Source organism: Aplidium turbinatum, chromosome 5, assembly GCF_918807975.1.
Source record: "Aplidium turbinatum chromosome 5, kaAplTurb1.1, whole genome shotgun sequence".
Taxonomy (NCBI): Eukaryota; Metazoa; Chordata; class Ascidiacea; order Aplousobranchia; family Polyclinidae; genus Aplidium; species Aplidium turbinatum.
Genome location: NC_137476.1, coordinates 37,581,872 through 37,607,570, shown reverse-complemented (window position 1 = coordinate 37,607,570; position 25,699 = coordinate 37,581,872). Strand labels below are relative to the sequence as shown.

Below are 25,699 nucleotides of genomic sequence, written 5' to 3'. Positions count from 1 at the left end.
ATGCAAGAGGGGTGTGGTTTCAATGAACGCTTTACCACATTTTCACTACTGAAAGAATACGATTGAATTATTGGATGAAGGCCATAGATGTTAAGCTGCTCCATTAATTTTTATCAATAATGTGGAACAGCAATCTAATGACTGCACTCAACCTCTTGTTTAACTAACTGACTAACGTGGAGGATGAATGCGGCACGGTGGTCATAAACAGATCTACAAAACATATTCCGGGGAAGCCCTGTAAGAGAGCACTGATGTAGAAACAGCTTTTAATTGCCATAACTCGAGCGTAACATAACTGGAAGCATTACTGTATTTGCAGGCCACCCAATCATGAATCTTTTTCTTTCTTTTAATTATAGCGGCGGCATCAAAAGAAAAAGCGTTTGACAGTTTGAGCTATAACGTTAATGTAAAACTGCACAATTTGTTAAAGTCTGCTGAAAAATTTAACTGAATGATTTTCACAACATTTGCTCATCTTCCGTGTGCATTTAATTTACGATGGAGAGCCACAAATATTTCAAATCATTTTGGCATTTTTAATCGTCCTCAGAGAACAAACATATTTTCGTTGAAAAAGAAAACTTGCTTCCAGAAAGAGAAAATTATGGTAAGTCCTACCCGCTGAAGGCCTTCATCTCTCTTCCCACATAAAATATTTTAATAAAAAACCTTTAGACAATAAGGATTAGCAAGGGACGAAACACGGTCGAGTTCAAACAAGCAGTTCTGAAGAACAGAGTAGTGTTTGGTTTACACGGCCAACGCGAGAAAAAATCATTTGTGAAGTTGTGTTATTTGTGACGTTTTTGTTATTTCATTGTGACGTCAAGTTGTTGTTAAGGTTTAATTGGACGTCCAGCCAAACTTGGAAGAACCTCACAATTAATGCACGAGGAATTGAGAGAAAGGCTGTTTGCTCTTCAGAACCAGGTGAGGAATGGTGTAGAACAAATGAACAGGTGCCTTGTGCCAAATCTTTTAATCACCTGAGAATGGTTATTAGCCTTTTGACATTTTAGTGCATCTATTTTCAGAAATATTTTCTTTAAAACCTTTTAATGAACTGCACTTTCAGCCCAACTTCATCAATCATCAACACGAATACGCATCATATGAGTAAAGACATTTTTCTGCTACTGTACTTGGCTTTTCGGCACGCACGGCCTTTCTTTAGTTATGTTTGATCATGCAACCGAGACAAGTCGTCAAACAAATTTCCCTCACGTTTTGTACTCCGACGGTAGATATAACATTAATCATTCTTAACCGGGCGCTATACTTCTGCAATCTAAATATAGTAAATGTTTTTACTCTAAACCAGTGGCCAGTTTTCGATATTTATAAAGTACAAAGATATACAAATTAGCCTATACATGAGCTATGATGTAAGCGACCAACCAAACACATCCAGTAAACAAAATTACTGAGCATGGCTGATATTAGGCCATTATACCGAAACTCGCTGTTTTTTTTTACTTGGTGGCAGGGCCGTCTGGGCACTATCTCGCCTTTCTCTAAATCCACTAGTGGGTTCTTATAAAAACAAAATTGAAATCGAATGTGGGGCTTGCTCTCAGACAATTTCGACAAACGTAATCTTGCTTTGGTTACTTTTTAGGTTATTTTAGGAGCAATATGTTTTCATCATGATGCACACTTTGTAATGTAACCAAATTCATCACATTGAAATTGGAATGGGGTAGAAGTTTTAGTTTATAACTTAAGTTGACCCACAATTTAAAGAAAATATTCACGACCACATGAGGATTTTAATAATTTATTTATTGAGAGTTTGTATAGCCCAGAATGGTGTAGCTTTTCAGCAGTCTAGAACTTCGAAAATTTATCTGAGGTGTCCCCGTCTTCGCCGATAGCCTTTTTACTTCATATAACTTATCTCGATTCACATCAAAGTTTATCAATTTAATTTTAAATTAACTAGGTTATTTTAGTGAGCAGTGTTTACTTTGGAATAGCCTATTACATTATTTTGTTAATTTTTTTGGAACATAAAAACTTTTTTACTCCCTCGATCCCATCTATGCATGTCTAATATCGCCGACATGTATAAAATGTGGTTGAGCGAGCAACGCAAGCGTGAAAAGTTTACAAAAATGGAAAAAAAAAATACAAATTAAATATTACCGGCACATGTGACAATACAAGCCGAATAACGCTGCATGAACTAAATGTGAGTGAACCCGCAGGCGGTGGCAGGCCCTCACTCCGGGCTTTGGAAAACAGTAAACACGGCTTCTCATGATTTAAGCTATTGTATGTCAAGATTCTGTAGCTAATACTTTATTTTTAAGGTAGTCAAAACATTAAACAAACTAGAATGAGTGGGCCCCTAATCAGGCGTGGCCCCGTCCAGGAATTACGAGGGTGGTTAACACGGCCCTGCTAGGGAGATTTCGACTGGTTAGTGAAAAATCTGAAATTTTGACCTGTGTGCGATTTGATCATTAGTCATGTTGTTTCTGAGAAACTTCATACCCAAATGATTGCCAGAGCCCGTATCTTGCTTCTTAGTTCTTACCCACATCTTTAGAACTTTCTTTCATTCTCAATCCTGTTTCATCAACAGATATTACTGAGCTCGGGCTATCTTTATACATTCTCAGTGGTGACTATAGGCAGGAAATTTTTAGTTTTTGATAAAAAACATCACATCGAATTATTGCTTGTTGCGATTTGTCCATGACAAAAGTTTCGCGACGAGTTGATACAAATCGTCTCCATTTTGTTTCGAAGTAAGTTGTTTGTAAAGTAGTTTGTTTTGATCAAACAACGATCATTTCTAAAATAGCCTAAATGACAAAAAAACTCTTTGGAAGTCGGAAAGCAGTTATCAAAATTTCACAATGTAGATAATAACGACCTGTTTTAGCCTGATGCTGCGAGTTCGTTGTGGTAATAGCGATTTGCACTAGCTATCGGAACACACTTCCCTAGTCATGTGATATGACTACGAATTTAATTAATATTAATTGAAGTTAATTTTCATTCTTTTCAATAACTTCAAAATACTCTAATTCTACTTCTTCCTCTTCGTTAACGCTTTTAAGGAAACACAAACGCATCGTGCTTCTTCTGTGTGACGTAACATGCATTGCACATACTCTTACACGATAATGAGATTAAATTGAATGTTAGAAAAAGCTGTTGTTATGACGAAAACTCATAAGATCACTTCAATCTTACTAGCAGTCGGCAATGCGTCGCAAAACTAAACCTTTTTCAAATAAAATTTTTATTTTTATAATCAACCATTTCAATAACCCAGAAGTGCAGAGAGATATCCAAAGAGTAGGATACCCAATAAAAATCTTCTGTGACCATAGAAGAGACACTTTTGCAAAGCCGCCATTCCTCTGTCTTCATGTGGCATGGCTTTAGCAGGTAGCTGGTCCTAGTCTGCATACAAAACAAAGTCAGGTATATTTTTTCACTTTATGCAAACAGAATAAACTTTGGCCCTGTATTCGATTAACTACAGTTCTGGCCAAATTATTAGCCATTTTTGAAGAAAGAGCATTCTTTCATTTGTTCTTTTTCAACTAAAGTCTACACAAGCTGCGACTTATTTAACGTTCAGGAAATAATTTACATGTGGTAATTACTTCATGAGGATTTAATAACTATCAGCCTGTGCAGACTTTATTTATAAAATGCAAATGGAAAAACATACTTTTTTCAAAAATTGCTCATAATTTGGCTAGAACTGTAATTCCTTGTGATTCATCATTTTCAAAATTACTTTCAGGTCGCTCTTGATCTTGCGTCATTGAATCTTCAAAGAGGAAGAGATCATGCTCTTCCTCTTTACAATGATTGGAGAGAGGAGTGCGGGCTCATGAGAGCCAATAACTTTAGTGATGTTGCCAATGAAATTAGAAACGAAACAATCCGCAACAAATTGGAGGAGCTGTACGGCCACCCAGGGTAAGCATCTTTAGCACGAGTGAAATAAATAACTGAACGTATTATTACGTAAACTACTGTAGATATTATGACGTATGTTTGATGAAACTAGTTTGCAAGTTTGATAGATATTTCAACCAGCACTCGAATACTATGACTCTCATTCTAATTAATTAGTTTATTTTTACAGGTCGCATTTGATTTGGTTTCTTTCAATTCTGTACAGAGTAATTTTAGGTTGATTTTATTTTATATCAGTTTGTTTCAATAGCAACCAACAATGTCTTTCGCTGCTGTATATCTACACTGGCACATGTTGTTTAGAAACATTGATATTTGGATGGCTGGTCTAGCTGAAGATCTTGTATCCGGTTCGAGGCTCGGTCCAACATTCACCTGCCTCATAGCCCGACAGTTCAAGTTTCTTAGAAATGGAGACAAGTTCTACTACGAGAGGGATGGAGTTTTCACCCCGGAGCAGGTAAGAAAGTATAACGAACGGGGTCATCAATTCCAAGTCCAGTTCATGTAATAATATTCACAACTGGTTAAAGTTTGTTGCTTATTTTCTCTACTTCAAAGTTGAGAGAAATGCAAATAGATTGAAGGATGCTATATCATAATATGTTCGTATCTGGTACAACAATAGCCATCATTGCATCAAAGTCAACTAAAAGAAATCAAGTCTTAATATAAACTTGTCAACACTTCTACTAGTTCCACTTGTATGAATCTTATTGAGCATATTTGCAAAACCGGCACATTATAATCCATAAGATGAAATCCTATTATGCAGTAGGGTCCAGAGGGTTCTCTTAGATCCGGCCCGGATGATTTTAGGGGCTTGCAGACATTTTAAAGGCCTCGGGAACTTACGAGTCTGAGAGTCTCATTGGTGCCGGTCCACCCTGCTTATATATGTATCCTTATAACAAGGCGGTGGGATGGCGCAGCGGGTAAGGCACTCGTTTTCCAATCATGCAATCCTGGTTCGACTCTCGGCTTAAGCTGGTTTTTCAAAAGCACCGCTCACCTCTACCCAGGGTGTAATAAATTGGGTGGACATAGTTGCTGAAGGAAAGGCGGCCGAGAGAAAGAAACTGGCCACCCCAGTATCGTTAGTGCCGAAGACTTAGTATAATGAGAACCTCATCCTCTCATTTTCAATGCTAGGATTCAAGTATGGGACTCACCTTTACCTTTACTCATAATTTACTCTTTACAACTGAACATACTGACAAGAACAAATGGAAAAAACAATTCGATCAAAAAACACTTCAGTAAGTTCAACAAAGGCTTCATAGGGAAACCAGCGTGGCTGATGATGACGTTTGTCTTCCAGTCTTGAATGGTGACATCTCTTTACAGAGATCCGCTTTGGACGGGATGACGTTCGCCAGAGTCCTTTGTGAGAACTCTGGTTTGACAAGAGTTCAAAGCGACGTCTTTGCACTGACTACATCCTCCAATACGTTTGTATCTTGTGATAGGATACCAGCGTTAGATTTATCGCTATGGAGGGAAGAGCCTGAAGGCAAGTATCAGTGTTATTATTGCCTTGTGAAGGTTATAAAGAAGAAACTATTATTTGGAAAACAAATGTTTTCTTGATAAAACAAATGAAGACCTGAGTTGTATGTAGAACTACTTAAGTCTAAAATAATTTGATACAAAGCAAGTTAAAGTTTTTTTCAAACTTGTTAAATCTGTTTGTTCCAGACGGTTGTTCGCCTGGTCAAACGTCATGTAGAAACCGTTCGGGTCTACTGAATATTACGTCATGGAAATTCCTAAAACATGAGCCAAAATTGCACCATCGTCCGTAAGACTCGTGTCAATCCTGTTGAAACCGGTTTAAACATGAAATGTTGCGTCGCCTTTGAGTTATCACAAATTTTTCTGATTCATTCTCGAAGTTGTTTGTTGGAAGTTGGTCGCACATTTAACTGGTTTATTTGGTGCTTGCTAACTGGACAAATTCTCCGTCTTTTATCCAAGTAATCTGTATCGTAGCGACAGTTTTAGAGGTGTAGGCATTGCATACCCATTTCGATAGCCGCGGGCTAATTTTACAGAAATACACTGTTTGAAAAGAAGTTCAAGTGTGTGTTTCTTCGGTCATTATATACAGACGAACGGATTCGGGAACTTTATGTTAAAATTTTCCCACGAAGAGATTATGGTTTACCGCTGTGACCATAAAAAATAAAAGACGAGTTCTTGTCAGTTGGTAGGTCAAGAAGAAATTAAAGCAAAAAATAAAAATAAAAGACGAGTTCTTGTCAGTTGGTAGGTCAAGAAGAAATTAAAGCAAGAAAAATAAACGACGAATTTGTTAGCTGGTGGGCCAAGAAGCACTTGAAGGCATAAAATTAAACGACGTGTTTGTTGTCAGCTAGTGCAGAAGAACTAATTAGAAGTACAAGATATAATAAAAGAAGATTTGTTGGTTGGTAGTCTACACTCTTACAGAAGCAAAGAAAAGTGAAGACATTTCTTCTCAGTTTGGTACAGAAGAAAAATAACTTTGACAATCATTGGCAAGAAAGAAGATTAAAAGACAATCCATCTGTGCTTGTAGATTCAAGTGGAAGAATCCAAGCAAGTTTTGTGGACTTTAGGACTTCATACTCGTACAGCTACGGTATCGTGCATTTAAATTCTTTTTTGTATTTTTACTGTCTTTGCAGTTAAGTTTTTTATAACTACTGTAGCCTAATAATTTTGTGTGTTTGTGTAACTTAATTTTTTTAATTGTTAAATTTAGCCCCAACATTTAATATGTCTACACTCGGTGGCGACAAGGACTCGACCGCCGTAGACTCGACTGAGTTTAAGCCTGATGATGTTCTTTGCGGTCGGGCAGGCCATTCTGGGGAGGGACCCATTAACGATGAGGCTAAGTCAGTTCGAGAGGCCCGGCATCTTAGACGGGATATTTTGACTCAAATTGGGAAACTTTCTGTGGCCCTAGGTTCTTTGAGTGATAAGCAGGAACTGTTAAATTTTAGATCTAAGTTATCTACTTTAGAAGAGGAATTACGGCATTTCCATGCTCTTTTGACTAAAATCTTTAACTCTGCAATCTTGGCAGAACTTCGTGATAGGGTAGATCCCGAATTTAACTCGTTAAAAAATAACTTTGAATAAAAAGAAAGTGAGTTCTCAGATATGTTGGATGCTGACATACATCCTGAGGATAGCGCCTCAAATGTAAGCACTGGGATGTCTAGGACTTCGTCTCGGATAGTTGCACAAATTAACCTGCAGCTAAGACGAGAGCTGCTGAGGCTGCCGCGAGAGCTGAGGCTATTCGAGCTGAGGCTGCCGCGAGAGCTGAGGCCGAAGCGAGAGCAGCTGAGACCGCCGCGAGAGCTGCTGAGTTCGCACTCAAAGACGCTCAGTTGAGGGCTGAACAACGTAAAGAGGTAGTTTTAGCTGAATATCGATCAGAGGTGGGCTCTCGGCGTAGCTCTAAGAAGGGCTCTTCTAGGCATTCCAGAAATGAACATCAATCGCAGTTTAATTTACATAACCTTTTCCAAACGCCCGTTCAACCTGTGAGTGGACCAGGGCAATCCACACGTTTTCCAGCTGTTTCAGGAGGTCTCGGGGCCGCGACTAAGGGTCTTCCGAATGCTGTAGAGCCAAGGTCTGCGAATTACAACCGAACTCCTCCCCCAGAGCGTACAGGTCACGGGGCCGCCATTAGTAGTAATGCTTTGCCCCCTTCACAGTTTTCTGCGCCGCTAGGTTGTGACCACCCAGCTACACGTAATTTGGGTGGTTGTGAGAGGCGTATCGCGTCTGATCGGGCTGTGCATGTGACTGAGCCCATTCAGCCCCTTAAGGGATATAGCTTGTCTTCTCCCGCTAAATCGAGTTCTCAACAGCAGGATTGCTTTTTTGAATACCAAAATAGTAGGACGTTTTTCGATAAGGCGGCCTTGATTGGTTACGATGGTAATAATATGCCATTTATCTTCTTTAAAAATCGTGTTACGGCCTTAATGGCAGCTTCGTCCTTTAAGGGGACTTGTTTGACTTTGTTACAAGCAGCTTGTGTTAGAACAGCTGCGCAAACGATTGCTAATTTGGTTTCTGACACCCCTGGCTTGTCAGAGGAAGACAGGATAGAAATGTCGTTAGCTCGCTTGTCCCAGCGTTTTGGGGTTCGTGGAGGTCTTTTTGCAGAACCGGAAATTAGAAAGTATCGCTATGGTAGCAAATTGACTTCGACCTCTTCCAGTGATCTGAAAGAGTTTAAAGATGAATTATCGCAGTGTTTGCTTTACGCGCAAGCTTATGGTCAGCGTGACAAATTGGAAGGACGTTTTGTTTTGGATTTGGCTAAGCGACTCCCGTTTGACGCTAAGCAGCGTTATCTTGACTTTTTAGGTGATCAGTATGGTGGCACTAATGAGCCTACTTTTCAGAGTTTGTTCGATTTTGTTGTACGGGAGGAAACGCGTAAGTCGACTGATTTTAGCATTATGCTAATGGGCGATTCTGGTGAGTCGCAGCATTTTAAAAAGTTTGGCAAAGGAAAATTGCCTTCATGTCCGGTTAGGCAGACGTCCGTAAAACCCCACGATGATGTGATGTCAGGGAGTTCGCAGTACTCGACTGTTGTTGGCGCACCGCGCGGTGGTGAAGCCAGACGTAAAAACCTACCGGCATGCATTTGTTGTTCGTCACGTGGTCAAGTTGAATATCATTTTTTGTCTAATTGTAAAGAATTTTTGCGCTTGACACCTAAAGATCGGAGAGATGTCATTGTGAAAGCTGGAAAATGCTTGAATTGTTTGCGCCAGCATATGGTTAGGGATTGCGTTCATGCAAATAACTGTCGTAAGTGTGGGCCTAACAACGATAGGAAACACTATTTTCTTCTGCATGATTTTTATGTGACGTCACGTGATTCTCTGGATTCGGTTGGGAAAGATGATGCTCGTGCCAGAGTTCCTGTGCGTAATGTTAAGATTGGAAATGTTAAAGCAGCCTTTAACCGCGTTACTGCTGCTCGTGTTTTGAATCCAATGACTGGCAAATCGAAGTTGGTGTATTGTCAGCATGATCCTGGTTCGCAGTTGACGTTTGTTTCGAGTGACTTGGTGTGTGAACTTGATCTTAAACCGTACGATAAAGCGTCGTTTAAAATGGATACCCTGGCTGGTCAGAAAGCTACTTGTGCTGACCTTGTCAAACTCAACATCCAGTCGTTAGAGACAGATGAACTGTTTTGTGATATAACTTCGGTGGTTAACCCAGCTTGGGCTGATGATGTTAAAACTTTACCGCATAAACAAGATTTAAATGGCTTCCGTCATTTTCATGACGTGAATATGTTTCATTTGAATGATTGTAGTACTGTAGATGTACTGATTGGCAACGACAACGCTTATTTGATGTGTGCAAAAAAAGAGCGTGTTGGTGAAAATCGTAGTGAACCACATGCTTTGCTCACTCCTCTCGGTTGGTTGGCTTGTGGTGGTAAGTCACCCTTAGATGAAAGCGTTGCTAAAGTGTGCAGAGTGCAGACGTCTTCAGAGTCGGATGTCATCTCTGGCTTTCAGCGTAAAATTGAGTCTCGTGATATGGAAATAGCAGACCTGAATAAAGTCATTCAGGATTTGACGTTGCAAAATGAAACCTGTGAATTGTCTCGCAATGATAAGTTGGCTAGAGAACTTGTGGAACCGAATATTGAGTTGAAAGATGGTCGATTTGAGATACCTGTTCCGTTGAAGAAAGATATTGATCTACCTAACAATTTTGTGTTGGCGTCAGATAGAGCTGCTGCTTTAAGAAAGAAAGCTTTAAAACAACCTGAACTTCGTGATTTCCTTACTGACACCATGAAAGATCTTAAATCAAATGGCTATATTGAGCGTACTGGTGAAGCAGGAAATGTCAAGGGATTTGAATGGTATTTACCATACTTTGTTACGTCACAATTAAAAAAGCGCATTGTTTACGATGGCAAGTCTGAATTTCGAGGAACTTGTGTTAATGATGTAATGTTTTCGGGTCCTGACTTGTTAAACCCTCTGGTAGATGTCTTGGCTAGATTTCGGCTTGGTAGATTTGGTCTCATGGCTGATGTGACTAAATGCTTCTTTCAAATAAAGTTACCTGAGTCGCAAAGGGATTTGTTTCGTATATTGTGGTTTGAAGATGATGACCTTGAAAATGGTAGGATGGTACCATTTCGTTTTTGTGTACACCCTTGGGGAATAAAGAGTAGCCCGTATATCGCTTGCTTGGCTATAAAGAAAATGATCGAGCAGAATCCCAGCAGTGCTGGTGAATTGACTCTCTGCAATATTGCAACTAATATGTACATGGATGATTTTATATTTTCGGCTGATAGCTTAGAGGAAGCTCAGCAAATCACTCATGAATCAATTGCTTTGTTTGATAGCCATGGGTTTAAACTTGGTAAGTGGAGTGCTAACAAGGAGGCTATGATTGTCTTGTCAAATTTGGATAATGAGATGCTTTCACCTTTGATTCGTGACATTGACTTTCAGACTGAAAATATGACTTTGCCATCAGCGAAGACATTGGGTTGTGTGTGGCAAACCGAGTCTGACGAGATGCGTATCGCATGTTCCTTAAAGCCCTTAGCTAAACACACGCGCCGAAGTATGCTCAGTCAGCTTGGACAAAATTTTGATCCGCTAGGCTTTGGAGCGCCATTTTTTCTAAAAGCACGCCTTATACTTCAGCAATTGGCGATAGACAAGTTTGATTGGGACACCGAGGTCCCTGATAGCTTTGTTAAAGAGTGGGAGTCGTGGCTTCGCTCTTTGGACCTGCTTAAGGATTTTTGTTACCGAGATGGTATTTTGCAAACTCTGGCAGTGCCGTTCGGATCGTGAACGAACGCCCTTTGGTACCTTTGAGTGACGACCCTAGGGATTTTACTGTCATCACCCCTGCCTCACTTTTGACCCCATACTTAGACCCATACTGTGCTGTTGGGCAACCACATGATCGTGACCAATTAAGAAGGGATTATCGGTTCAATTTGTCACTTTCTCATCAGTTTTGGAGTAAATGGATCGATTTTTACTTGCCAGGTCTTCAGGGCCGGAAAAAATGGCTAAAAATGGCCGAGAATTTGGAGCCTGGTCAACTTGTAGTGGTAGGTTCTCTCCAGGACATTGGTAAACGTGGGAAGTATCAACTTGGGAGGGTGCATGAGGTAGTTCCACAAATTAGGAAAGGGAAGCCTGTGGTTCGTAAAGCTAAAGTTGCCGTCTGCAACTATGATGAGAGTACGGGGAAAGTGAAAGTAGACTATGTGTTGAGGGATATTTCGTGCCTCGCCCCCGTAAAGAACACCTAAGTGTTAGGGTTTGAGCCTGGTTTTGTCTGCGGTGGCCGACACTTGTCTGAGCCCAGAACAGTCGGTTATTATCGCAACCATTGTAGATAGCGTCATTTTTTGCGTGTACCTACTACCTATGGTCATGTATCGTCGTGTTTATTCTTATTGTTGTTCATTCTTTGCATGCCCTTTGTATTTGCGTATTAACTTAAACGTGAGTGATTCAAACAATTTGTGTATCATGTGTTTTTATTCATTGGCTCACAATTGTCGTCAATTCTTTTTTAGTTATGCCATGTCAGACTGTCATAACTAGGGGCCACTATGTTCCAGACGGTTGTTCGCCTGGTCAAACGTCATGTAGAAACCGTTCGGGTCTACTGAATATTACGTTATGGAAATTCCTAAAACATGAGCCAAAATTGCACCATCGTCCGTAAGACTCGTGTCAATCCTGTTGAAACTGGTTTAAACATGAAATGTTGCGTCGCCTTTGAGTTATCACAAATTTTTCTGATTCATTCTCGAAGTTGTTTGTTGGAAGTTGGTCGCACATTTAACTGGTTTATTTGGTGCTTGCTAACTGGACAAATTCTCCGTCTTTTATCCAAGTAATCTGTATCGTAGTGACAGTTTTAGAGGTGTAGGCATTGCATACCCATTTCGATAGCCGCGGGCTAATTTTACAGAAATACACTGTTTGAAAAGAAGTTCAAGTGTGTGTTTCTTCGGTCATTATATACAGACGAACGGATTCGGGAACTTTATGTTAAAATTTTCCCACGAAGAGATTATGGTTTACCGCTGTGACCACTGTTATTTCTATACAAACAGCAGCTTGTGTTGTAGCGAAACAAGCATTTTTTTTAAATCAAATTATGCGAAAGGACAATCATCGACCGTTGTAGCCTACAGTAGCCTACAGTAGCCTACAACATAATTATTTTTGGTGAAAGCTTAACCTCACAGAATGTGACTAAGTAGTTTTTTTAACTCTGGTTTTCAAATAGAAAAAATGTTTTGTTGAACTTGTTGTATGAGAAACGCTTTGGAATTAATTTCTGTCGTGAATCAATCAATCAATCAATCATTTTATTTTTCGTCATTAACGCGTCCGTGACGAAAAAGATACTAACTACAAAAATCGATATAGACCTACCAGCACGTTAATGAACGGGAAAAGGTGGCAAAACCTTGAAAGGTTTAAAACGTGCCTGAATGAAAAATTATGTAGGCCTAGTAGGCTATATAGCAGTAGTTAGCACGACCACAAAACCCAACAAACAAATAGCAAAAAATAAAACAAAAACAGAGAGAAGCACACATGTAGTAATGAATGACAGCCTAATGAAAAAATTGACGAGATGTTTTTGTAGTTGATGATTGTGGGACTCCACCGTCAATTGAACGCGGGTTTTGGAAAAAGTGCGGGTCTGGAGTCACCTACAGATGCAAAGAAGGAACAACAATGAGTGGTTCAGGAGAAGTTCAATGCGTCAACGGACGATTTACCCCAGCTCCTCCGAGCTGTAATTGTAAGTTACAAAAATTAGCTTCCATATAAAAGTCATCTTTTTAGCGCGGCAATTAGAGCTTTGCGAAAGGAAATATAGACTAACTAGTGAAACCTGCCGGCAGTGTTGTACGTTGACGGCGTCAACTTTTTGTCGACTCTGAGGCTAGCACCGTCACTTTATTTTTGGTTGACGGAAGTGATAGCGCCGTCAACTGTTTTGCCGATTTTAAGCGTCAAGCGCTATGCATCATTTTTTGTTTTCATGGAAAATCTCGTTTCACAATGAGAATTTCACAATGTATTCTGGCCAGCGTGACTCATCCGAATTACCCACTTTCGCGTTGATTGGAATGGCTATCTGGAATACAAGCGGAAGAAGGTCGCCAAATGGTGATCCCTCATATCGTGAGCAGTATCGAGAACGAGAGATCAGAAAGAGAAAAATCAATGAATGTCATCGCGGAGGTTGAAGAAACTTTATTTCAAGAGCTCTATGCCCCTGAAACGAGCGATGTTGGTGCAGTGGACCTCGTTAAAAGATTTATACAGTATATGCTAAGCCATCACAGCACGCGTGGAACAGCGATCCCTTTCCGAGTAAACGTTTTCAAGGCTTGTTTTTGCAATACAACACACCAGTACCACTCAGCGCTGCTGTGGAACGCATGTTTTCATTTAGAAAGGACATTATGCGTCCGAAACGCAACAGATTTTCAGACAAACGTTATGAAATGCTTGTGTTTCTACAAGGAAATAACTAAGAAGCTAAGCAGCTAATTACAATACAGTCTCAAAACATAAAACCTGCTCTTTATTTATAGCCATTGTTACCCTAAACTTGGTTGCAATACTTCCGTTTTGTGAGACCCTGGCTAAAATAGCGCTAGAAATTAGCGCTGACGCTGACGCCGTCAATTTCTTTAAGAGCTGACGCAGTACTTTACGCCGTAAAGTTTTTAGGCAATTCGCGCTGACGCCGTCAATTCATTGACGCGTACAACACTGCCTGCCGGCTTATTTTGCATGCATATTCTCTATTCGCAAATCTACTGTATAGTGTATAGCCTATATGTATATTAACAACAGGGAGCACTAGATTTACAAAAAAAGGTGTTTCTGTAGGCCTACTCACTTATCAAAGTCTGCCTTGTTAGCTTAGTGGTTACTTGCCCTGCTCAAGATCACTCGGCGTTGGTTCGACTCTCGGGGTGTGCGTTTGAGCAACCATCCATCAAAGCTTGGGGGATGAGAGATCAAAGGTTTTCTTTACCGTACACTAAGCCTTCCGCGTTAACAAGAGTGGCCAGTTCCTTTCTCTCGGCCGCATTTCCTTCAGCAACTATTCCCACCCAATTTGTTACACCTTGAGAAGCAGTGAGGGACGCTTATCAACAACCAGCTTAAATAGGGATCGCGCAAGTGGAAAGCGACCTCATTATCTTTTACGCCACCCCACAGCAGATCTGTAACTAGCTTACCATTACTCCAGTTGCCCTCTAATCACGATCAGCTCTTTCAAAGCAACTTGAGCAAAGTATTTTTAGGTTTGTCAAATAGATTGTATGATTCGTGTATTTATTTACAGCAAGAGTGATACATTTCGATGTAAGTTCAAATCAAATGTGGCTGAAATATGTTTAGACTGAAGTGTCCATTCCATTTTATTGTGAATCTATTTAAATTTAAGCAGTTTTGCCGGAAACATTTCACCAAATCAAGTTGTGGATATTTCTAGTTCAGTGGTGCTGTTTTGGCAATAAACATAAAAGCATTACAATGAAGGGTGACGACTGTCAATATTAGGCCTACTTGACTAACAACATTCTTATTCCTATACAAGACATGGATCCGTGTGAATCTGACAACGGCGGCTGTGAAGAGACTTGTGAATCTTCAGGGGAATCAGCTCTTTGTGAATGTGGGGAAGGAAAGGAGCTCGCTCAAGATGGAAGGTCTTGTATGCCGGTGAGTAAGCCCAACTCAGTTGTCACATTTGTAAAATATAAACACTAAAGTTGTTTGAAACAAATAGGTTTCCATGGAAAACTTCCATTGTGCTAATTTAGCTTCATCTGACTCGTTTTTTTACAAAACACATTTTAAACAAAGGTGACTAAAAAGCAATTTAGATTAAAATAAACGTTTTGACATTTAAGAAATAAAGAAATTAGTAGGCTATCTGATTGGCAAATAAAGTGATTTCTCTGACTCACTCACTCACTTTCACTCACTTTCTCACTCACTCACTCACTCACTCACTCACTCACTTTCTCAATCGCTCTGTATCTTTCAACCGATTATAAATAGTGCGCTTCCAATTGCCTTAAAATCGTAATAAGTGAAGGATTTTCAAGAGCATTACAATGTATCACACTTTGGAATACGTTGCCTTATGAATGTGGTTCACCATATTCTACAGCATCGGTTTAAAGTGAAGGTACAAAAACAAAGCTTCATGGAAGCTGATAGGAGTCCAGCTCTTGGCTTACATGGTAAAATAATTAGTTAGATTGTTTACCGTCATATCAACCCAAAAACTGGACTTCTATGAGCATCAGCTTGGAATCTGTTTTTCTTTTTTGCAGCGTCAGTACAAACTGATGCTAAGAATGTATGAGTTGAATAACATCAACCCTAAGGTGAACAGACATCGCCTACGCATGTCGTGCATTATGCGAGTTGTTATTCAAAAGTTGGTAAGTGGTCAAATGTAGTGAAACACTGAATTAACAGACAGCCAAAATTTAGCTCCAGGTTGCTGAAGCTGCGACAAACACATCGGCCGTAGTGACTGGAGTCGTCCTTGGTGCAATTGCTCTGTTGGCTTTGGCAGCTCTTGCTGTTGTCATCTATAAGTTTATGTGAGTGCAAAGTTCGTTGTGTTATACTACTTCCATAGACTCAGGGCCTGATTAAGGCTCACGGGGCCCGAGGCACAGCTAAGTTTAAGGGCCCCTATTGGCAATCGCTTTCGATACAGAGCATAAGTGCTCAGCTGTTACTGCAAAATCGTTACACAATTTGAAAGTGTTATCCAAAAATAACAACTGTGCACAATCTGGCACATCAACTTTCACTACCTACGCCTACGGTACTAATGTAAAAAAATGGGGCCCCTCAAAACCAGGGGGCCTGAGGCCTGTGCCTCGTTTGCCTCATGGTTAATGGGGCCCTGCATAGACTTATGCTAGGCCTACACTGTCATAACTATTTTGATGCTTTCCTTAACTTACAATACCATCAGTGTATATAAATTTGAAGTTTAACTTTGATCTGCCTGTCTTATGTATCGATTTATGACGTCATACAGGCAACTTCAAGAAAAAACGCAATATCGGCGCTCGGGAAGATTCAACCTAGATGACCAAGCAAATGTGTACGACAATCCATCCATGAAGAATGCTGATGGAAAAACAAAAATAGGGAGATCTGAACTTCAGTCATCGTCAACAATGTCGGATCAATAGAAAATAGTTGCGCTTCGAACTGACGCACAATTACAAACTTGTAGGCAACAAAGTTTTGCTTTATTTCACAAATGTATCTTGCACTAACTTTCTACTGATTGAGCTCTAACTCTCAACCTGTTTCCCTCAATGTGTCATGACTTTCAAACATCACACCAGTGATATAGCCTATTTTTAGTGAGTAAATTCAAATTATGACTTTCTGATGTTCCTGTGCTGTTAAACAGGTTGAAATAAATCGACAAGGGGAACGAAGATTCGCCATTCACCAACACTGCGTATTTTTGTGCAAAGCAAATGAGATAGTGAACATTGAAACAATGTCAACATGCTTTAATCTTTTTATAAATTTTAAAACTGCTATCCACTGTAGCCTATTTCAGATGTCGACACCCACACGTGGTGTGTGCTAATACAGTCATAAATCATACATTGTTTACAATAATCTGTTTTGTAGTGTCATTCTGTCGCAAAGCCCATTGATGATTTAAACCTCCCATGTTGTATTGTGTTGAGCTCCTCAATGCAAGATGTGTTTCTTTCTTATTATTATTTTTACATAATAAACATTTGCATTAAAAAATCATCAAATCATCATTCGTTATCGCAATGTTTAGCCTACAAAAGTAAAGATCTAAAACACTCTATTGACTTCCAAGTTGCTGAAGCCTAAAAGAAAGGACGGAAGTGGTTGAAAGAGTGAGGAACAATTTACTTTTTATTTTGTCTGTTGCGAAAAATAGTGGGCTATACAGTGAGATGGTCAGAAAAGTAGCCTGTATGTAAAAAAGCCATTTAGCAATAGGCTAAAACAGTGGAAACAATGCTTTAGATATTGATTGAGGAAGTTTATTCTCGGAGTAGAAAACCTTCTTTGAGAGCTTAATCTTGGCAGTTCCACGTACCAGACTTTGAACTACTGAAGCAGACCCAGTCACCAACTTTGACAGAGTAAAGTTTTCGATTATTGAAGTGTTCTTGACCATGAATTATTTTACCCATTATAGTAGCCGCTAAGTAGAAAGCAGTTCTTGAAATGCGTTGCTCAAGCGCACACTCTGAGAGTCGAACCAGTGCCGCTTGATGTTAGAGTTTCTTCGTCTTTGAAATCAGGCGGCTAACTAACTGAGCTATGGGGACGAACAGAAGGCTATCAAGTTCCATGGTCTAGGTGTTGAAGGGTTTAAAAAAAAGTAAGTTCTTCACAGTACAATTTTGTAAAGAGGTCACTTTCTTCAACCATAGACATATAGCCTACAACCAAGCAACCACACGGCATTTAACATAATTCATTAAAATTGAACATAAACAATAAGCTACAAACGTTTTCGGCCATACACACGTTATGGCCGAAAACTTGTAGGCTATGCAGTTTCTCAACATTCTCAACTCGCAACATCCTAATATAACTTTCACGGTAGAAAAAGCCAACCAAACCATTCCCTTTTTCGATGTCAAAATTAAAATTAATAAAAACAAATTTGACACTTGGGTTTGGCGAAAACCAACCAATACCAACCTCTTTCTTAATTTTAATGCTGTATGTCCTTCAACCTACAAATCTGGATTAATTAAATGCCTGCTCAAGCGAGCACAAGATATTTGCTCTAATTTTGATAATTTTAATATTGAAGTCAATCGTTTACGGTCTTGTTTTAGTGCGAACAACTATCCCACATGGTTTTTCAATAAGGTGCTGAGGGGGGCTTTGGATTCACGCTCTACGCACTCTCAAGCGGACGAACGTGAATGGAAAAACTGTCTTACAGTTCCCTATGTGGGCAGGGCCTACGAGAGGGGGGTACGGAGGGTACGGCGTACCCTTGAGGGCCCAGGCCTGTGGTTGTTGGGGGCCCGAAATTGTGATTTTATAGTTTACGCGAAAAAATGTTTGGTTAAAACCATCCTAAACGACTAAATTCAAGAATAAATGTTGTTATTCGTTAGTCCTTGGGGGGCCCGTAATGTAGCAAAAGGGCTTAGAAAGAAATTAGGTGTCTAAAGTGGTGACTTAATGCCTTACGTGCAAACATGTTCTGTTAAAAGCACCCTAAATTAAATCACAAAAGTTGGTTATTCTCCTGTCCCGGGGGGGAGGGGCATAGTGTAGCAAAAGCAGGGTTGAGAAAAACCCGGGATTTTTTTTAAAATCCCAAACGCTAGTTTTTTTTAATGCCCGGGTGTTTTTGGGCTTTTTTGTGTTTTTTAAAAACTATTTGAAAAAGGAGGCAAATTTGGTTTTGAATCTTTATCCTCGTACTGACAAAGCCTTGATAGGCTATTCCTGGTTCCCAGAAAACATTGATTGTTGGGGCAACATTGGCAAGAAGTTGGCCGCAACATTGGCAAGATGCAGACGCCAACATTGGCAAGATGTTTTATGCACCATTTGGATGCATCTGGCCAGCGTTGGCGTCTGCATCTTGCCACCGTTGGCTTCTGCATCTTGCCAACATTGGATTATGCATCTTGCCAACGCTGGCTTCTGCATCTTGCCAACATTGGCTTCTGCATCTTGCCAACGGTGGCAAAATGTTTTATGCACCATTTGGATGCATCTGGCCAGCGTTGGCGTCTGCATCTTGCCAACGCTGGTTTCTGCATCTTGCCAACGTTGGCTTCTGCATCTAGCCAACATTGGCTTCTGCATCTTGCCAACGTTGGAAAAATGTTTTATGCACCATTTAGATGCATCTGGCCAGCGTTGGCGTATGCATCTTGCCACCGTTGGCGTCTGCATCTAGCCAACGTCGACTTCTGCATCTAGCCAACGTTGGCTTCTGTATCTTGCCAACGTTGGCAAAATGTTTTATGCACCATTTTGCTTCATGTTGCCAACGTTGGCATCTGTATCTGGCCAACGTTGGCAAGATGGCTTGTGCACCATTTTGCTTCATCTGGCGCCTAAATTCTGGTTGACTTTTATGCACCATGATGCTGCTTCATCTGATCTATTGACTATTGTGATGCCCGCGCTTTGACCAAGGTTGGCCATGCGAAGCAAGCTGGTGCATAAAACATCTGAACCGCATTGGCATCTACATTTGCCAAACGTCTCTGTACTTAAACCTCGCTCATCACCAAAAGTTTATTGTTGAACCTAGCTAATCCTTGGGCGAAAGAACAGCAGCAACACGGATTTATAAGCAACACTTCTCCCTTTGTGACAAAGCAAAGTAACAGCCGAGCTTCGTATATTTTCACATTTATTAGAAACAAGCCACATCAAATCGTATTGATAGATGGAGATTCATTGCACATCAGCAGCTTTTTCTTGTGTATCTTTATCATTGTGAATTCCTGAGAATGAAACAAAAATATTTAATTCAAGAGGGCTGTTTGGCAACAGTGTAGGAATCATAGGCGTAGCCAGGGGGGCAAAAGGGGCCATGCCCGCCAAATTTTCAAACTTTGGATTCCGAAGTTGAGCCCTTTGTTGAAAATGCAATAAAGTCTGTAGAAATTTATATCGTTTTCCAAGACATCTGGCTATTAACACCCCCAAGGACTTGTTTTAGACACACAGAAAGACACCAATAAATTTTCCAAATCGTAAATCGCCCAAAATTTACGCGATTTACATTTCTTTGAACTAATTTGTGGAAGCAATTTCAGAATGGCTTACTCTGTTGGGCTTTTGTGTAGTTATTGAGTTTTTGTTTAGCTGTGTTTTTGGTGTTCTCTAATTTTAGCCGCAGTTTTTGCCAGTTTGTGTGTAAGAGCTATCTTTAATAAGTTAATAGCTGTTTATCTGCTAATAAATTTCATACAAATATTACCCTAAAAGTGTTTTCAGAAAGCGCTATAATCCATTATTTGAGTGTAATTTTTCAAAAATTTTCCGGGGGAGCATGCCCCCGGACCCCCTTAGAATACGCGTGCCTTCGGCACGCTCTTACCCCGCTACCAGTTTTATTGCTTCAACCCACCAGGATACGCCACTGCACATCAAGCGGCGATGGCTTTAAATCAAACACTTTGTTGTTCTCTTCAATTCATCAAATATTTGGCCCCCCCCCAAAACATTTTTCTGGCTACGCCCCACAGTGTAGCATTTTGATCAGTTGTCGTTCAGGATACTACGAAGCAGTGGCGTAGCCAGAAAAAAAATTTGGGGGGGGCCAAATATTTGATGAATTGAAGAGAACGACAAAGTGTTTAATTTAAGACATCTGCAGTGGCGTTTCCTGGTGGGTTAAGAAAAGAAGCAATAAAGCTGATGGAGGGTTAGAGCGTGCCGAAGGCACGCGTATACTAGGGGGGTCCGGGGGCATGCACCCCCGGAAAATTTTTGCAAAATTACACTCAAATAATGGATTATAGCGCTTTCTGGAAACACTTTCAGGGAATATTTGTATGAAAATTATAGACAGATAAACAGCTATTAACTTATTAAAGGTAGCTGTTACACACAAACGGGCAAGAATTGCGGCTAAAATTAGAAAACACAAAAAAACTTAGCTACACAAAAACTACAAAAAAAACCAACAGAGTAAGCGATCCTGAAGTTGCTTCCACAGATTAGTTAAAAGAAGCGTAAATCGCGTAAACTTTGCGCGATTTACGATTTGCAAAACTCATTGGTGTCTTTCTGTGTGTCTAAAACAAGTCCTGGAGGGTGTTAATAGCCAGATGTCTTGAAAAACAATATAAATTTATACAAATTATATTATATTTTCAACAAAGGGTTCAACTTCGGAATCCAAACTTTGAAAATTTGGGGGGGGCCATGGCCCCTTTCGCCCCCCCCCCCTGGCTACGCCTATGCTACGAAGTTAATTGACAATCTGCAATATCAATGTAATATCCCTCTCTCCAACGTGCGTGACAAAAAACTTATCATTCGATTCTGCGCCACGCAGAGCAATAATCAAGTTCTAATACATTCTAATTGCGTGTACAGATAGTTATTCAACAACTAAAGCAACACATTCGCAGTTGTCTTTCAAACATACAACAAGCTCACCAAAAGTTAGTTTTTGCCGTTTTCAGCCACCTTGCCTGTCTTTCCAATTTCGAAATCACTCTGAAACTCTTCATCAATTTGCTGCACGGCAGCAGCTTTGTCGTGCGCCATCACCATGTCTAATCATGAAAGTAAAAAAAGAAGTGTTAAATCAGTATATAAATGCCGACATAGCCTACTAACCACCATGTTCGTTGTTCACATCAATGCGAATACACCACTAAAACATTTTCATACATTACTCAATACTCTTCACAATTACATCATACATTAATCAAAAGAACAAAATGGCATAATTATGACATAATCATTTAGTCGTAGTAAAAACATTTATCCGTACTCACCAAGAACAATCTTTTTCAGATTCTTTTTTAAACAATCAAACGAGTGCTTAGACTTCACGACGTTTTTTTTTCTTTCTTTTTTCTCGACATGACTTGAACTGTGTTGTGTTCGATAATAATAGTTGGAATAAGTCCACTGATACAATCGCTTGCATTTTTGCCAACAACTTGACTTAAATTTGCCACCTGCAAAATGTAAATCGAATGTAATGACAGGGGTTTCATCCATCATATTAAAAAGCTTCAGCACTTGCTAAAGAAATTTTCGACTGTTACAAATGACAGCCAACGTTTAAAGTTTATTTTGGGATTCCAGTCGTCTGTTTTGTTGCGTATGTAGGTTGCAGTGTAGGCTACTGTAGGCTATGTTGTCGAAATGGGCGCAAAATAAAACATGTTATTATTATTATTATTCAGTTGACGGCAATGAAAGCTACGTTTGCAAATACTCTACAACCATCACAGACCTATCCACACGACATAAAAATACAAACACATTCAAGCAGTCAGGCAAACACTGCCGGAGCAGCAAAATCAAAGATTGAACAGAACCCTACACATGTTGTGGGACATCACAAGCTCTGCTACTTTGCTGATATCTTCTTAGCACTCATCTAGAAGCACTGGCACTAAATTTGTCACGAGAATATTTCATATGAAAGTTTTCCATTGGTCATTGAGTTTTATAACTTTCTCTAAATTGAGTTTTATAACTTTCTTTAAATTGTGTAAACGTAGCCTAGTGACAAAAACGACTTTACACAATTATTTCAGGTTCAATGAATAAAAGACGTTCACTTACCAGGTTTTCATAAACATTGTCGTAAGTCATTCCTATAGTTTCATTTTGATCATTTCTAAAACTTCTTTCGGCCGTAATAGGCCTATCTCAATTGAATTCGATTTTTTATATTTTCGATGCAAGAAGCGAAAATTCCTCTTAGCGCTGTTTACATAAGCATTGTGCTTTCGGCTCTCCACGTAATTGTGTATTGAGCACAACCGCCATGCTTGAACAGTCGAAGTGAATCGAGTGACGTCATAATCCCTTTAGCAAAGGATTACGTCATGGCCTTTGTCTTCCTTCATAAAAAAAACCAAGTTCTTCTGCTAAATTGCATCTCCTCACGTTGATATAACACATCGCCGCATTCTAAAGCTTTGTTGCCTCTTTCACTTCAACGCGTCATATTGCCCAGTCAAAGTTTAAGTAGTGACGTCATAATGGAGTTTTCACAACAATTATTGTGCCTGCAGTATTGTTCTATGCACCGCGAGAGGAGAAAAAACGATACGCCGGATCGTTGAAAGTAAAAGTAGCAATCGTTTTGTGAAATCTCGCTTCAAGAAATTGAGGAGAGATTTCGACGCAACATGACTGCTCCTGAAGCTGGCCTATTGTGCAAGCTTTGCTACATTTAAAGTAAAGACGCCCCTTTGTTGGCGACACGAGAATCTCACCCACGTGGTCAAAATCAGACAGTGAGCGAGACTGCTCTCAGAACAAAATCAACAAGTGATACTCCATCAATCGATTTTTTTTACATTGATTCAGCGTCTGCAGACAGGTCAGCAGCGCGGCGGCAGTGCAGCCGCAACTCAATGATTACATGATCACCACAATCATGCTGCTGTGTCGAGCGCTACCAAACATCAACAAGTGAATTCGATTAAGCTTACAAGTTGTTTTAAATTTTCTGGAACTGCACGCAAATTTTGAGGTTGGTCCTGAAAAAATGTTTTCAAAAATATTACAACACATTTTAGTATAGTTAAACTTGAAAATTAAAAAAGCTTTTGTTGAACACAAGAAAAAAATGAAGACCTGGCAACTTGAATTAGCAACCACGTTTTTAAGTTTATCGCTTGTTAGTTACCTTAAAGATCACAATTCGGAATCAGCAAACTTTGCACAGAAGGCAAAGTAGAAGGAAAAAGAAAACGTGGCAGACAACCAAAACGATGGCAAGACAACATTCAATCATGGACCGGACTCCACTTGACGACACTGGGCGAGTTGGCTCAAAATCGCCACTCTTGGAAACAAATAAGCCATGTTGATGCGCAATCTGCCGCAGGCGGAGATAACGACTAATGATGATGAGTTACCTTACCAACGTCTGCAGACGTTGAATCAATGTAGAAAGAACGGATTATGCTAGTTGGGTATTGGAGGCACCAAAGCCTAAACTTTCTGGAAGTGTTCTCTGAATCACAAGACATTTATTGCACTAAATTATCTGAAGCAATTGAATATGAACAAACAATTTTTATCATGGCGTTGTTGGTACAAGAATACGGTATGCTAAAGAAACTGTGTTTTTCCACTAAACCACATGAGTCATTTAATTAAAGAGTCATTTTATTGTTGGCTATTAATATTTTCAAAGAATAAATCCAGTGAAGCTGAAATGAAGTAGCCAACGTTGCAATTGTTTATTTTGTAGAAACGCGTAGGGCGAATGGAAACTTTAAACTGGTTCGGTATCAAGCACGTTATAGCGTTCGCGTTTTGTTGCTCCTACCTTTTTCTAGACCTCTGCTCCGTTTGGCATAAACAAACTTGGCAAACTGTTGGCTACACTTCTGACCAACGCTGGTCTTAAATATTCATAGTATACTTGTACGGTATCAGAAAATAATAACAGCATTGATAGCCAATTATAAAAATGTAAAATTGTAGCAAAATCATGGTATACATTTGCATAATTTTGAAGAAAACACCGAAATTGTTATGAATTGGCACAACGCTGGCAATGCTTCTGACCGATGTTAGCCAACAACACAACTGTGTTTTGAAGCAATACCACATGAAAAGAGGTTTGTGTTAGTAATTTTAAAGATTAAAACAAATAAACCTGAAATAAAATCTTTGAGACCTTTTTGAACGCATGATAAGAAATAAGTTATTGAAATTGATGGCGTATTGTTGGCAACATGTTGGACATAATTGCCAATCTTGTGCCCTCACATCCAGCATATACCCGACATTGCAATTGTTTATTTTGTGGAAACGTGTAGGGCAAATGGAAACTTAAACTGTTTCAGTATCAAGCACGGAATCACGTTCGCGTTTCTGTTGCTCCTACCTTTTTCTAGACCTTTGCTCCGTTTGGCATAAACAAACTGAAATGAAACTACCTTGTTGGCAAACCGTTGGCTACACTTCTGACCAACGCTAGTTTTAAATATTCATAGTATACTTGTACGGTATTATAAAAACAATAACAGCATTGATAGCCTATTATAAAAATGTAAAATTGTAGCAAAATCATGGTAGGCTATACATTTGCATAATTTTAAAGAAAACACCGAAATTGTTATGAATTGGCACAATGCTGGCAATGCTTCTGACCGATGTTAGCCAACCACACAACTGTGTTTTGAAGCAATACCACATGAAATGAAGTTTGTGTTAGTGATTTTAAAGATTAAAACAAATAAACCTGAAATAAAATCTTTGAGACCTTTTTGAACACATGATAAGAAATAAGTTATTGAAACTGATGGCGTATTGTTGGCAACATGTTGGACATAATTGCCAATCTTGTGCCAACACATCCAGCATATAGCCGACGTTGCAATTGTTTATTTTGTGGAAACGTGTAGGGCTAATGGAAAGTTTAAACTGTTTGGGTATCAAGCACGTTATCGCGTTCGTGTTTTGTTGCTCCAGCCTTTTTCTAGACCTCTGCTCAGTTTGGCATAAACAAACTAAAATGAAACTACTTTGTTGGCAAACTGTTGGCTACCCTTCTGACCAACGCTGGTCTTAAGTATTCATAGTATACTTGTACGGTATCAGAAAATAATAACAGCATTGATAGCCTATTATTAAAATGTAAAATTGGAGCAAAATCATGGTATACATTTGCATAATTTTGAAGAAAACACCGAAATTGTTATGAATTGGCACAACGCTGGCAATGCTTCTGACCGATGTCAGCCAATCACACAACTGTGTTTTGAAGCAATACCACATGAAAAGAGGTTTGTGTTAGTATTTTTACAGTTTAAAACAAATAAACCTGAAACAAAATCTTTAAGACCTTTTTGAACGCATAATAAGAAGTATTGAAATTGTTGGCGTAATGTTGGCAATGTTGGCAAAATGTTGGACAAAATTGCCAGCCTTGTGCC

General features: G+C 39.6%; 1 protein-coding gene and 1 long non-coding RNA gene across 5 annotated transcripts in view; one reads left to right on the top strand and one right to left on the bottom strand.

Annotated features, from left to right (window-relative positions):
- LOC145769967 (eosinophil peroxidase-like) overlaps positions 1-16,896 on the top strand; it is a 45,003-nt gene extending 28,107 nt beyond the window's left edge. For all 4 annotated transcript variants that reach the window (XM_082581535.1, XM_082581537.1, XM_082581536.1 and 1 more), the window contains exons 13-20: positions 848-936; positions 3,773-3,951; positions 4,255-4,411; positions 5,299-5,464; positions 12,643-12,801; positions 14,623-14,747; positions 15,531-15,643; positions 16,093-16,896. In XM_082581535.1, the coding sequence (XP_082437661.1) occupies positions 848-936; positions 3,773-3,951; positions 4,255-4,411; positions 5,299-5,464; positions 12,643-12,801; positions 14,623-14,747; positions 15,531-15,643; positions 16,093-16,249 (1,145 nt within the window). In that variant the 3' untranslated portion in view covers positions 16,250-16,896. The remainder of the gene's footprint in view (positions 1-847; positions 937-3,772; positions 3,952-4,254; positions 4,412-5,298; positions 5,465-12,642; positions 12,802-14,622; positions 14,748-15,530; positions 15,644-16,092) is intronic.
- Positions 16,897-19,448: 2,552 nt separating this feature from the next.
- LOC145769887 (uncharacterized) lies at positions 19,449-22,498 on the bottom strand. Its single transcript, XR_014289110.1, has 4 exons — positions 22,362-22,498; positions 21,560-21,745; positions 21,216-21,334; positions 19,449-19,549 (listed from the first exon to the last, which is right to left on the bottom strand). It is a non-coding gene; the product is annotated as an uncharacterized LOC145769887 (long non-coding RNA).
- Between the last annotated feature and the right edge of the window lie 3,201 nt (positions 22,499-25,699).